We start from the raw sequence: 15895 nt of genomic DNA, 5'->3' as shown, positions 1-15895 counted from the left end.
TATAGTGTAAACACCTCTGTTTTAAAAGTTTATTCAATTGGACAACTTTGATTAGGGAGACCACCAACATAGGGCAAGATAGATAGCTTTTGGCAGAGCACCGCACTTAAAACTGGGGGTATTGGTTCAAATCCAACTATAGTAAAGTTTCCCTTGTTCAACCACAAATCATTTAACCAGTCAGTGTCTTTTGTAATTTATTACTTGGTTAATAAAAGAATACATTTCAAAACAAAAATCCTGCAAATTGAGGCAATATAACTGTACATAAGAATCTACTAACCTTGATGCTGCATAGAAGCTTGTGACTTGGTAGCCAAAGCTGGCGTAGTAAGCATGCTCCATTACAGCCATTAGCTGAACTGCATTATAGCCTACAAACAAACATCAAATCATCATTAGATAGTGCAGCTCTTTAATTCCAATTGCTGCATGGATTCTTACATGTAAGAATCAAGACGAACAATTCAAATGTGGTGTGTCAGAAAGTGCAGGACCAAATGCTGCAACAGTGGTCTTATATCACTATAAAAATAGAACAAATATTTTAACATGCAAAGCAGTTTAGTACAGCATTAAAGCTATAACAAAACAAATTTTTAGTTTACATGTATAACAGACCATAATGGACATGATCCAAGGGGAATGTGTGCACAAGCCTTGCAGTGTGAAATGATGTCACTATACAATTGTTGCATGCTGTGACGGGTTCCATGGCGTTTTGTACACTCGTGGGGGGGAAATGGCCATTTCCCCTTGAGAGTGTACAAAACCCATGGACCCCAGTCACAGCGTGCAACAATTGTTTTGTTACACCTTTGTATAATTGTTATTCCTCTTCTCAAAGTTCTGTTTTCATCTTCAAACATTATTACGACGATCCATTACTTAATAAGCAGATGAACGAGAAACAATTCCCTCGAATTCCAGTTGTTTCATACACAGCGCTGGAAATCGACCAACGCCGGGAACGATCAAGGTAATGTACACCGGTGTACATCACTTTTCATATTACCCGGCCCGTTGTGCCATGTAATATGCGTTTTTGTTGCGCGTCCCATGATTGGTTCTCGACCAATCAAACTTCACAGTTTGTTACCGAGGTGTAACAAAATACATTGTAACCCACTAGCTTGGCAGTGTGAAATGATGTCACAATACATTGTAACCCACTAGCTTGGCAGTGTGAAATGATGTCACAATACATTGTAACCCACTAGCCTGGCAGTGTGAAATGATGTCACAATACATTGTAACCCACTAGCCTGGCAGTGTGAAATGATAGCACAATACATTGTAACCCACTAGCTTGGCAGTGTGAAATGATAGCACAATACATTGTAACCCACTAGCCTGGCAGTGTGAAATGATGTCACAATACATTGTAACACACTAGCCTGGCAGTGTGAAATGATAGCACAATACATTGTAACCCACTAGCCTGGCAGTGTGAAATGATAGCACAATACATTGTAACCCACTAGCCTGGCAGTGTGAAATGATAGCACAATACATTGTAACCCACTAGCCTGGCAGTGTGAAATGATGTCACAATACATTGTAACCCACTAGCTTGGCAGTGTGAAATGATGTCACAATACATTGTAACCCACTAGCCTGGCAGCGTGAAATGATGTCACAATACATTGTAACCCACTAGCTTGGCAGTGTGAAATGATAGCACAATACAGTGTAACCCACTAGCCTGGCAGTGTGAAATGATGTCACAATACATTGTAACCCACTAGCCTGGCAGTGTGAAATGATAGCACAATACATTGTAACCCACTAGCCTGGCAGTGTGAAATGATGTCACAATACATTGTAACCCACTAGCCTGGCAGTGTGAAATGATGTCACAATACATTGTAACACACTAGCCTGGCAGTGTGAAATGATAGCACAATACATTGTAACCCACTAGCCTGGCAGTGTGAAATGATAGCACAATACATTGTAACACACTAGCTTGGCAGTGTGAAATGATGTCACAATACATTGTAACCCACTAGCTTGGCAGTGTGAAATGATAGCACAATACATTGTAACCCACTAGCCTGGCAGTGTGAAATGATGTCACAATACATTGTAACCCACTAGCCTGGCAGCGTGAAATGATGTCACAATACATTGTAACCCACTAGCCTGGCAGTGTGAAATGATGTCACAATACATTGTAACCCACAAGCCTGGCAGTGTGAAATGATAGCACAATACATTGTAACCCACTAGCTTGGCAGTGTGAAATGATGTCACAATACATTGTAACCCACTAGCTTGGCAGTGTGAAATGATGTCACAATACATTGTAACCCACTTGCCTAGCAGTGTGAAATGATGTCACAATACATTGTAACCCACTAGCCTGGCAGTGTGAAATGATAGCACAATACATTGTAACCCACTAGCCTGGCAGTGTGAAATGATAGCACAATACATTGTAACCCACTAGCCTGGCAGTGTGAAATGATGTCACAATACATTGTAACCCACAAGCCTGGCAGTGTGAAACGATGTCACAATACATTGTAACCCACTAGCCTGGCAGTGTGAAATGATAGCACAATACATTGTAACCCACTAGCTTGGCAGTGTGAAATGATAGCACAATACATTGTAACCCACTAGCCTGGCAGTGTGAAATGATGTCACAATACATTGTAACACACTAGCCTGGCAGTGTGAAATGATAGCACAATACATTGTAACCCACTAGCCTGGCAGTGTGAAATGATAGCACAATACATTGTAACCCACTAGCCTGGCAGTGTGAAATGATAGCACAATACATTGTAACCCACTAGCCTGGCAGTGTGAAATGATGTCACAATACATTGTAACCCACTAGCTTGGCAGTGTGAAATGATGTCACAATACATTGTAACCCACTAGCCTGGCAGCGTGAAATGATGTCACAATACATTGTAACCCACTAGCTTGGCAGTGTGAAATGATAGCACAATACAGTGTAACCCACTAGCCTGGCAGTGTAAAATGATGTCACAATACATTGTAACCCACTAGCCTGGCAGTGTGAAATGATAGCACAATACATTGTAACCCACTAGCCTGGCAGTGTGAAATGATGTCACAATACATTGTAACCCACAAGCCTGGCAGCGTGAAATGATGTCACAATACATTGTAACCCACTAGCCTGGCAGTGTGAAATGATGTCACAATACATTGTAACCCACAAGCCTGGCAGTGTGAAATGATAGCACAATACATTGTAACCCACTAGCTTGGCAGTGTGAAATGATGTCACAATACATTGTAACCCACTAGCTTGGCAGTGTGAAATGATGTCACAATACATTGTAACCCACTAGCCTGGCAGTGTGAAATGATGTCACAATACATTGTAACCCACTAGCCTGGCAGTGTGAAATGATGTCACAATACATTGTAACCCACTAGCTTGGCAGTGTGAAATGATGTCACAATACATTGTAACCCACTAGCCTGGCAGTGTGAAATGATGTCACAATACATTGTAACCCACTAGCCTGGCAGTGTGAAATGATGTCACAATACATTGTAACCCACTAGCCTGGCAGTGTGAAATGATAGCACAATACATTGTAACCCACTAGCCTGGCAGTGTGAAATGATGTCACAATACATTGTAACCCACTAGCTTGGCAGTGTGAAATGATGTCACAATACATTGTAACCCACTAGCTTGGCAGTGTGAAATGATGTCACAATACATTGTAACCCACTAGCTTGGCAGTGTGAAATGATGTCACAATACATTGTTACCCACTAGCCTGGCAGTGTGAAATGATGTCACAATACATTGTAACCCATTAGCCTGGCAGTGTGAAATGATGTCACAATACATTGTAACCCATTAGCCTGGCAGTGTGAAATGATGTCACAATACATTGTAACCCATTAGCCTGGCAGTGTGAAATGATGTCACAATACATTGTAACCCACTAGCCTGGCAGTGTGAAATGATGTCACAATACAGTGTAACCCACTAGCCTGGCAGTGTGGAATGATAGCACAATACATTGTAACCCACAAGCCTGGCAGTGTGAAATGATGTCACAATACATTGTAACCCACTAGCCTGGCAGTGTGAAATGATGTCACAATACATTGTAACCCACTAGCCTGGCAGTGTGAAATGATGTCACAATACATTGTAACCCACTAGCCTGGCAGTGTGAAATGATGTCACAATACATTGTAACCCACTAGCCTGGCAGTGTGAAACGATGTCACAATACATTGTAACCAACAGCCTGGCAGTGTGAAATGATGTCACAATACATTGTAACCCACTAGCCTGGCAGTGTGAAATGATGTCACAATACATTGTAACCCACTAGCCTGGCAGTGTGAAATGATGTCACAATACATTGTAACCCACTAGTCTGGCAGTGTGAAATGATAGCACAATACGTTTAACTTGATTTAACTTCATTTTTGTCTCACTTTACATTCCCAACAACATAATCATTCATGTAACTTGGTTATAAACTATGTTTTTTACAAAAATAAAGTTGAAACAAAATCTCACTCATGAATAACTCTGTATTGTTTGGACCACAATGGTCTTGAAAATGTGAAAACGCACAGGACTTGTACAGTCTATTGAAAAACCTTAATTACCTCTCAATAGATGTGTTACAACAGTGCGAGCACCCCGTTAACCTAGTTTAGTTATTTATTTAAAGACACTGGACACTATTGGTAACTGTCAAAGACCAGTTACCCAATTGGTGTATCTCAACATATGCATAAAATAACAAACCTGTGAAAATTTGAGCTCAATCGGTCTTCGAAGTTGCAAGGTAATAATGAAAGAAAAAACACCCTTGTCACACAAAGTTGTGTGCTTTCAGATGCTTGATTTCGAGACCTCAAATTCTAAATCCGAGGTCTCTAAATCAAATTCTTAGAAAAAAACTACTTCTTTCTCAAAAACTATGTCACTTCAGAGGGACCCGTTTCTCACAATGTTTTATACCATCAACCTCTCCCCATTACTCGTCACCAAGTTAGGTTTTTTGCTAATAATTATTTTGAGTAATTACCAATAGTGTCCACTGGCTTTAAAGCAAATGTTGACACACTTGTCCATATTTTGGCATAACCCCTGCTACATGTACAGCTAAAGGACCAGATGAAACAATGAAATTGTTAAACATAGAATGCAATTGAGCAAACCTTGTTTCTTGATTCTAGGTAGTACATTATCAGTGAAGTTATCATAGCTTGACACCTCTCCCTTCCAAGACGCAATTCCAATATGGGCCTCATAAATCATCAAACCTGTGGGTCAACAAGCACAGAGAAGTTACGTTCTTGTACATTTAAGCCTGGTTCATACTTCCTGCGAATGCTTCTTGCAAAGCAAAGTTCCATGCGGCACAACAGGAAAAAACAACGCGTAAAACGTTGCCTTATTTTGCATCACATTCACAGGAAGTATAAACTGGGCTTGTGTTCTGAACAACATGGTCTTTGTAAAGTACATTGAAGATAAAGTACATCCTTGTACTGGGGAAGAGTAAACTAATTCCAATCCTCTAGTTTGACTTTTCAGCGGATGAAGCTTGCACTTTGGGTGCCACATTGCCATTGCTCTTGTTGTCGTTTGTAGTTGTCAGTCCTGCCTTTAAGCTTTTTTTTTTTTTCAAGAGGGATGGGTGGTTTTTAACTGTGGGGTGGTTTTATGGTTTTAGGGGACATTCTTTGTGGCAGGATGGCTTTGTAGAGGTGCTGGTCACCTGTCCCTCCTTGCCACTCATTGGCTTGGTATTTTGTGTAGCTTTTTTGCTTCTTTTTATCTTTATACTGTATATAGATTTGTATATTTTTATGCCAGTGTAAAGTCTAATAAAACTAAAACTAAACTAATTCCAGTTCAACCAGTTATCTGCTTCCCTTAATTACCAATCACTACAGGGGCCTTATTTCTTTATTCGTTCATTAGGGGTTTTGGCTCGGTGACCGGCCTCTGTTATATGCCTCTGGGTCTTTCCATGAAGTTGAGGAACACTTGATATTAGCCCACATAATAATAATAATAACATAAAATTTATAAGGCGCGCAGTATCTGGAATAGATCCATATAACAAACCTCTAAGACACACAGATGTTCAAATGTTTTAACATTTTCTTCCCATACAAGAAATATAACATGTCAAGGTGTATTAATCTGTTAGTTTCATGACGCCGAGTTTCCGTATTTTTGGTAAAAAAATAGTAATTTTGTGGTTTCCCGTGCAAAAAAGTGTCATAATTTGTGACAAGTGTTTGCAAGTTTTGTTGTTGAAAAATAAAGTATGATTCTTCATAAATTACATTTTTATTTTTACTTTAACTCATTGCTGAAGCGACGATCTTTTTAAATTCGTCAAAAAAAAATTCCCAAACTTGAATTTTGTTATGCTGACTACCCAATTTGTTTACCGTTCTGGACGTATCGAGTGGTTTCCGAGGAGGATTCCCGCGTTACGTCCAAAACGGGATATACACATGTAAAAAACAACCTTTTAAAAATAATTTTTAAGAATCTTTATATTTCAATTCATTCCCCCTACAGTACTACTACATCTGACATTAGTTAAGAATTGAGCAGTTTTGATGCGATCATGACGTTTGATTTGTTTCTATTTTCGGTACCATACTCGGCTTCCGCCAAATTTTTGTTACGTCACCAACCTTTCGGTGCCACAAAACATAACGGCGAGGGATCTAAAAACTTGAGTATTCCACACATGCTGGCGACCTTCTAGGATGTGATGTTTTAAGTGATAACATTTGATACCACTGTATATTTGTTGTTTTCTTTCATCAGTCGTTTAAACTTAATAAAATACATTATTTAAAAAATATGTTCTGTTGTTCTATGATTGTACTTGATGTAAAAATCATTCTCAACTAAACCTGGCGGCGGGTTCCATGTTACGTCCCCACAGCCCATCCTATGGGACCATACCATTATATTTTGAGGGGTGTGTTTGGGAGTCAACTGACCGTGATTCTATGTTCAACATTTATGACGTGATTTAAATTTGATTATTCATATACATATATTTACCTTAAACAAAATTATTTTCAATCAAAATAATTTTTGTCGGTTACAAAGTGAAACAAAAATGTAACTGATTGAGCGATTCATACAAACACCCTTGTATAAATCGTCCCAACCATAGAATGTCTTGTTCATTGCCTTAATACATGCACAGTCGCGCGTGTGGGAAACAGGCACCAGACTACGCAAGCATCAGACGAAAACAACACGCTTCCGTGGGGTTTAATTTTGGTGTAGTGCAAGAAAATGCAGACGAAATTTAGCTGGATCTTTCTCATCACATGCGACGTGATGTGGTGGAGTTGGCCAACTAACAGTCAGTGTAGCTGAAACCACTCTTCCTCCATGCTGAAACAGACCAGATAACACAATTCTTTAATTATTTCGGTGGGGTTTCGTTGTGACTTGCGTTTGTTTTTGTGTGTTTGAATATTGTTGTCGTTTTTCGTTGCACTCGGTCGATCGGCGGAGCATGGTCGGAGGTCGGATCGAGTTGTTGTTGACGTTTTTGGGGGGCTTTATATTATTGTTATACATGTAGTTGCTTTTCCTTTGGCTTTTTGAGCAATTATCAGTGATTGGATTGATAAAAAAAAACGAGCTGAAATCGGGGCACAGATTAGTCATATTTTTCCAGTGGTAAATCAATCAATCCAGCCTGACCAATGATTGAATCCTTCTTCCATGTCTGACTCATCAGTCGTATCTGCAGCTACTGACCATGCTGACTGGGGCTCATTTTCCTTTTAATTAAAAAAAAATGGATTTCCAGCTCCCGCTCCACCAGCAATATAAATGTATTATTATTATTTATTTATTTTTATTTTTTTCACAGGGGGGGGGGGGGGTAATTTATAATTTATTTATTTTATTTTACTTTTATTTATTTACTTCCATACATACATCTACTGACATTTGAGGCCACCGTAATGCTATGGAATTAATTTCAAAAATTATAAAAAGAGGGTCTTCCACTGCTTTGTGCCAAGCATTCATCCTTCAGTTTCCTTTGTAATTGATTTTAAAAATATGAAACGCACCATTAAACTGCCAAGCTTCAGAAGTGTGATTTTTTTATTATAATTTGTTGATATCTTTTCATTTTTGTTTACAGGTGATTAACATTCTGCCGCACAACCAGTGTGTTCTGTCCTACATGCAAAACATCAGCTCTCTGATCTGTGCACTTGGCCCCCAGGAGATGAAGTTATTTTTGTTCACCCTCGATCAGATTTAATTTGTATTGCATTAGTTCCCGTATGTTTTTGGGAAATGGTTTCCTGTTACATCCACAACCTCTTCATGAACTGATGCTGTACTTGTGTCAGTTTATTATCCCACTAAGTGTGATTATGATTTAAGGGGGGTGTGCTTTATCTACCCATTATCTGACGGAACAATACCTTCTTACAATACATGGTTTCATGGTACACATAGCTCAGATGCCCGCAACCTAGGCGTGCTTTTTGACCAAAGCATGGACCTCAAGAAGTACGTCTCTAATACCTGTCGGACCTCTTACATGTTCCTTAGGCGTATAGCTGCAATTCGACACTTACTCACTACTAGCGCAGCAGAACAGCTTATTCATGCTTTCATCACTAGTAGGCTTGACTTCTGTAATAGTCTCCTGGTCGGGCTTCCTAAAAACACACTTCATCGCCTACAATCTGTCCAAAATGCCGCAGCAAGATTACTGACCGGTACCAAAATATCTTCACACATTTCTCCTATTTTACACAATTTCCACTGGTTACCCATTCATTCCTGAATCCAATACAAGATCATCCTTCTGACATTCAAGGCTCTCCATGGACTATCCCCTACCTACATACAGAACATGGTTCGGCCCCGTAGTGCCAGGCCGGGTCTGAGGTCATCTGGCAGCATGCTCTATGTTCCTCTGACCCGTTTATCCAACTATGGGGACAGGGCATTCAGTAACATTTCACCACGCCTCTGGAACTCTCTGCCTCAACATCTCAAGGACACACATGACATCTCTCGATTCCAACATTCTCTCAAAACCCATCTCTTCAGATTAGCCTTTGCAGATATTGAGTGAAGTTTTCTTCTTGTTCTTTGACCAGCGCCTTTGAATGTTCCACAGATTTAGTGCGCTTTATAAATGCTGTATTATCTATACTATTAAAAGCATAACCTGCGACATCTTGGATTGAAAATTAGAAGGTCCAGTGGTATGGCATCCTTGTGGAATCCAACACGGTTGTTTGTGTGGAATTCAATACATTTGTGTGGTTTCAGACGTCTGGTTGCAAGTCTGCAAAACCCAGATCCAAACTCGCACTTACAAGTCATGTGATTGGAGGAAGTTTGGGCGGCGACCATGCGTCAACCACTGGTCGATGTTGTTACCAGACTTCCTAGAAATCTTTCTTACAGGCGACTCATTGGACAGTGTTTCGCAGATGGTGCTCCGGATTGGTTCATTCATTGCCCCTTGCCCGCCCACCCGCCATTCGATCCGCCCTTTTTGGTCAGGTTACTTTCGTGTTGTACTAAGCATGGTTCTCCGGATTGGTTCATTCATTGCCGCGCAGGGTCGAAAGAGTCGAAGAGGCTGGGTGCCAGGACAAAACCGAAACCAATCTCACGAATTTGACCGAATTTGCATTGAATGGATGAAGTACCGTAGATTGATGTTTCGCAGGCGACCATTTGTCAACCACTGGTCGACGTTGTTATCAGACTTCCTAGAAATCCTTCTGCGGGTGACTCATTTGTTGAAAAGATTAAATGGAGAATATTTATAAAAAAGCATTCACTTCCAATCGGCATGACAATTATCATGATGAACAAGGATGGGATCAAACGGAAGCTTAATAATTTGGAAACATTGGGTAGGGCCGGCTATAGGTTGGAAGGTGTCTAAGGGAACTTTACAATTAATAACATTTTGGGGGTGGGGGGGGGCGCCTTACACAAAGAGCCATTCTGGTCAGTGTATTGTGAGTGGTGTGTTGTCTGGTTTGAGACAGGCCACCTGTTGCTTGGTGAAGAAGGTCGCCGTGGGACCACTTTAGGTTGAAAGTGGGTGGCGACCTTGGACCTTTTGCCAGTAAACTCAAATGGGTACATGAATACCGTTTTAGAATACGGTCTGTTAATGGAGGTATAATGTTGCAGTTTCAGAGTTTAACCATGGAGGTAGAATTGTGAAACCATTCCTTACTCTATGGCGAAACTTATACACGTACGTCAAAGGCTGTTTTGAAGCTGTAAAAAAAGAACTTTGCTTTGCATTTGGTCAAAGTTGTTAAGCAACACGACATTAAGTTTCCTTTTGAATAAGTCCATTCACAAAATTGGTTAGAGCAGTGTGTCGGTCAGGTCTCAGAATGTACATTTTGCCAAATCCATTTTGAAGCCTAATTTAGCCATCGACCCGTCGGGCTGGTTACTGATGGAGATAATATTAACAAAAGAGACCTCATGCGGCTGAATGGGGTACATTTTTAGGAGTTTGTCTATTGACACAAACTGGACGTAACAAACCCTAAACATGACTTGACATGCTTTCTGAAAGTGAAATAAGTTACAGAAAATTAAGGAGTGGGGACGAGTTTATCGTTTTTATTTAGTTTGTACGATATAGGGTTCCAGAGATATGGGATGTATGGAGGTTTGTTCCTAGAGCAGCGTGAACATGAACGCGGTCAGAAATTGTGTTGTTTGTCGTTCAAATTTCGCGAGATGCAATAAGCCCAAAGTGACAATAAAACAAAACCAGACCTGCCAAGTCTCATGCATTAGGCGTGAGACTCACGCATTTGGGCTCTGTCTCACGCTCACATGCACATTATTGGGGCGAGATCGGGAAAAAAAATTAACAACATTTTTTGTACAAAATTTGTACAAACAGAGCGCAAATTTGCAGATTGCGCACGCTTTTGCTCATCCAGTAGGTTCAGCTCAAATTCGGCAGAGCGCAAAACGCTTATTGCGCACAAGTTTGTTCCGACTCTTTTAGCAAATTCGTTGAAATGCGCTCCACTAGCGAAGACACAACAGGCAGAAGAAGTGAGCGGTTGATTTTGGACATCATTTTTAGTCTATTTTGTTCAAGTTTGGAAGGATATAATCTGACACAATCGAACCTCCACATTAACCATCAACATCTCCTGTGTACCTCAAGTGAGTTTTAATTATTCTGAGGAGGCTTTTGATGCATTTTGAAACACTTTTTGTCCACAATTAAATTTCACATTGTTTTATTTATTTATAAAAAAAAAAAAAAAAAAAAAAAAAAGGTTGGGTGGCGATTTAAAAAGGCCTTCTTAAACTGGCAATTTTTTTTCCGGGGGGATGGGGGTTGAGCTTTGAAAAATCTCACACATAGCTAGCCTCTGGACTTGGCATCTCTGCCTGCAAAACACTTTTTTGACGTTCACGTTAAGTGCTCCCGTTATACATGCAGCCTATTGACCAGAAAGTTTACAAGACCAATTCAGATGAGAATAAACTAAAAAGAGGCCTACGCTCTTACCGCCCCCGCCCCCCCCCCCCCCCCCGAAAAAAAAAAACAGTAGATAAATTAGATTTGTGGCACACAGCATGTTCCCAAAACTCGCTTTACTTATAGCGCTGTAGCAACGCTATGTATCGTGGGACGTAAAAATGTCACTTTTGACGATGTTTTTTAAAAAGGAAATGCAAGCATTATGAATGTATATTGAGTGTGTGGAGAAAGTTTTGGTAGTGTAGTACAGAAGAAACTTTAGTTATTGCTGGCTAACGGTCAGTTTCACCTATCAACGCTGATTTGAAAAACGTGTAACGTTAGGGAGGCCCAACATATTAGACCCCTATAAGGATCACGGGGGAGCCTTATAGTTTCTAGATGCATAAGGTACGTCGTCTAACCCAAAACAAGGTGGGTACAGCCACTGCAAGTAGTGGTGGACGTGCGAAATAGCTTCATTTTGGACTAGAATTATGACGCCATGCATAAATATTGAGAGAGGCGTATAACACCCTCACCCACATTTCGAAATATTTGTGTAAAGGATTTTTATATCCTAGCGGGGTGCCGCGCGAAGCGGGTGCCGCGCGAGTTATTATTACACCAACAATCTGGAAATTCTTATTAACGGTCACATATTAAAACTGGTATATTGTGTTGGCAGATGCGTTACAAAACAGATAAATAGTATGCACAACCGACTTCAATACAAAAATATATTTATTAAGAACAATGCTAGTCTTGAATAGAAAACTTGTAAGAGTTCCTGTGTAGCTTTCACTTTTTAAACACAACTTCTTTATTAAGTGTTGATGTTGTCAGTCAGTCAAGTATACTCATTAATCTGCTGGTAACTTCTATGTCAATATGGATTGAGTGTGATGTGAAAATTAATCAATTATGTTTACAAACAGGGAAATGGAATATGTTTATGATGTATATAAACTTTATTTTTAACTTTGTTGGAGCAAGACTTAAAAAGACCACACGTGTAACCAACGACGATAGGAATTTGGAAGTTACAAGGTCTCAATATTTTATTTAACTATTATTGTTTTATGGATTACCAAATTTCAAGCACTTCATAACAATTTTTACATAAAATTAATTGTCTATGTGCTCTGATAGCTTCAATTGAAATAAAAATGGTTTCCTATGTTACCTCCACAACCTTGTACTCTTCACTTGATTCGAACCCTTGTAATAGTTTGTCCACAAATGTTAACACTTAAAAGGTACTTTTTATGTGAAGTATAAACAATCAGCTATTCAAATGTGAATCTGACTTCAAATTCAAATAAACATGAAATTTTGACATCTATGTCACACTTTGTTCCTCAATTTGGTGGAAAGACCCTTCTCTTAATATTTAAGCATAAGTACGTCACAATTCTAGCCCAAAACGAGGTCATAGGCACAGCAACCGAAAGAGGTGGTTGACAAGCACCTTTGGCCTCATTTTGGGTATGAATTAAAGTGCATGCATGAATATTAAGAGAGGCGTATTGGACCTCACCTTCGGCTCTGTCCATAGCAACCAGCCATCAACCCTGTCATTAACAGGCAATGCTGACCTGTCCCTGTCATTAACAGGCAATGCTGACCTGTCCCTGTCATTAACAGGCAATGCTGACCTATCCCTGTCATTAACAGGCAATGCTGACCTGTCCCTGTCATTAACAGGCAATGCTGACCTGTCCCTGTCATTAACAGGCAATGCTGACCTGTCCCTGTCATTAACAGGCAATGCTGACCTGTCCCTGTCATTAACAGGCAATGCTGACCTGTCCCTGTCATTAACAGGCAATGCTGACCTGTCCCTGTCATTAACAGGCAATGCTGACCTGTCCCTGTCATTAACAGGCAATGCTGACCTGTCCCTGTCATTAACAGGCAATGCTGACCTGTCCCTGTCATTAACAGGCAATGCTGACCTGTCCCTGTCATTAACAGGCAATGCTGACCTGTCCCTGTCATTAACAGGCAATGCTGACCTGTCCCTGTCATTAACAGGCAATGCTGACCTGTCCCTGTCATTAACAGGCAATGCTGACCTGTCCCTGTCATTAACAGGCAATGCTGACCTGTCCCGTTACACACAATTTGCAAGGGACTACATGTTGAGTCTATTGCAGCCATGTTGTTTTGGGCAATGTGTGCTTAGTCAGGAACCAATGTTACATTACATTTATGAAAGGTTCTCAATCAAGACACAACAAGCTCAATATGAGTTTCTTAAAGTGGAATTCAAGTATATTTTCAGACCAATATCCAGTACATGACTTGGAGCACAGAGTATGGAGTATTCACTTTGAGGTTTCTGCTAGCCGAATACCTGTTACCATCAAAATGGTACTCAAACAGTATTCCAGTTTTGACTGAGTATGAGTTCTAAAACACTGCAAGTAACTTGGTCAGATTTATGAAGTTTGACTTTTACCTTGAGCAGGTTTTGGTTTTGGATGTTTGGCTTTGTACTGTTGATCTTCAGGGGGATTCCACCACACACTCTGAAACAACATTGTCTCCTGACACTGTACAGCGTAGGTTGACCATGGCGAGAGTCGCTCAACCAGTTCACCAGACTTGGTCTGAATCTGTAGCTGTTTGAAACAAAGAGCAGATGATTACATTCTAACCGTTGGTATTATAGGATTGGTTACATGAAACACAGGACATTTCAGATACACAGATGAACAACTGATTGGGTTCGAGGTGGGTAAAAAGACGTCCAGGAACCATGTTATAGTTTTATTGCATGGCAAATGACTCTCACAATGACAATTACCTAAAAGTGCCCCGTGTCTTTAAACACAACAGGAAGAGTTATTGTGCATGCAATCAGTTGCAATTGCAGTTTGGGTAGACTCTATTTTAAAAGGAGGCGATTAACATTACAAAATAAAACAAAACTATGTACTTCTTAAATGCAATGGACACTATTGGCAATTACTCAAAATAAATTTAAGCATAAAAACTTTCTTGGTAATGGGTAATTGAGATCTGTTGGTAGTATAAAACACTGTGAGAAATGGCTCCCTCTAAAGTAACAAAGTTTTCGAGAATGAGGTAAATTTCCACCTATTTGATTTTGACACCTCAAAATTAGATTTTGAGGTCTTGAAATCGAGCATCTGAAAGCACACAACTTCCTGCGACACGAGGGTGTTTATTCTTTCATTACTATCTCGCAACTTTGATGACCAATTGATCTAAGTTTTTTTTTATGCATTTGTTGAGATACACTAAGTGTGAAGACTGGTTCTTGACAGTTACCACTAGTGTCTAGTGTCTTTAAGAGTGACTAACACATCCAGCTTTCCTCTCAGACACTGCTTCTCAAGAGTGACAAACACAACCCGCTTTCCTCAAAGTCACTGCTTCTCAAGAGTGAAAAACACAACCAGCTTTCCTCACAGACACTACTTCTCAAGAGTGACTAACACAACCAGCTTTCCTCAAAGTCACTACTTCTCAAGAGTGACTAACACAACCAGCTTTCCTCACAGACACTACTTCTCAAGAGTGACTAACACAACCAGCTTTCCTCTCAGACACTGCTTCTCAAGAGTGACAAACACAACCAGCTTTCCTCAAAGTCACTGCTTCTCAAGAGTGACAAACACAACCAGCTTTCCTCAAAGTCACTGCTTCTCAAGAGTGACAAACACAACCAGCTTTCCTCAAAGTCACTACTTCTCAAGAGTGAAAAATACAACCAGCTTTCCTCAAAGTCACTACTTCTCAAGAGTGACTAACACAACCATCTTTCCTCACAGACACTACTTCTCAAGAGTGACTAACACAACCATCTTTCCTCACAGACACTACTTCTCAAGAGTGACTAACACAACCAGCTTTCCTCACAGGTTGTGTTAGGGGACTGCGCACACCATGTTATAGTTAACTATTACATGACAAACGACTAGACTGTCACACGGCCGTCAGGTTTCTAGTAAAAATAAAACATCTCATTTCACGCTCTAAACCAATGAAAAGGCAGAATTTTTGTAACAATAAATTTATTAATAAAAATATTGACAAAATAGGGACACCGCCAATATAGGGCTAGACAGCTCAGTTGGCAGAGCGCCGGCACGTTAGTCCAGAGGTCGTTGGTTCGAATACCACTCTAGTCAATTCTTTGTTCAACCCCAAAAGTCAATAAATTTAATGAATACATGTACTTATTACATGAACACAATATTGATGTACAGTACCTTGATGATTGTTTTATGAGCAATTGGACAAGATCCATCAGCATTTGGAGGCAAAGTTATCTCCCATTTTCCATATCCAATACTCTGAAAAGCATGCTCTTTACTGCGCCATTCATCTAAAATCAGCAAGTTACA

The 15895-nt window shown here is 40.1% G+C and overlaps 1 protein-coding gene across 1 annotated transcript in view; it reads right to left on the bottom strand.

Annotated features, from left to right (window-relative positions):
- The window catches only part of LOC139942502 (1,4-alpha-glucan-branching enzyme-like), a 41289-nt gene that overhangs the window by 16953 nt on the left and 8441 nt on the right, over window positions 1–15895 (bottom strand). Inside the window, exons 3-6 of the mRNA XM_071939315.1 lie at window positions 15761–15876; window positions 13981–14143; window positions 5185–5289; window positions 284–374 (exon numbers count right to left, since the gene is read on the bottom strand). Coding sequence (XP_071795416.1) covers window positions 284–374; window positions 5185–5289; window positions 13981–14143; window positions 15761–15876 — 475 coding nt within the window. The remainder of the gene's footprint in view (window positions 1–283; window positions 375–5184; window positions 5290–13980; window positions 14144–15760; window positions 15877–15895) is intronic.

Source organism: Asterias amurensis, chromosome 10 (assembly GCF_032118995.1).
Source record: "Asterias amurensis chromosome 10, ASM3211899v1".
NCBI classification, from domain to species: Eukaryota; Metazoa; Echinodermata; class Asteroidea; order Forcipulatida; family Asteriidae; genus Asterias; species Asterias amurensis.
Note: the sequence above shows the minus strand (reverse complement) of the source record. Positions and strands in the feature narration are given on the sequence as shown.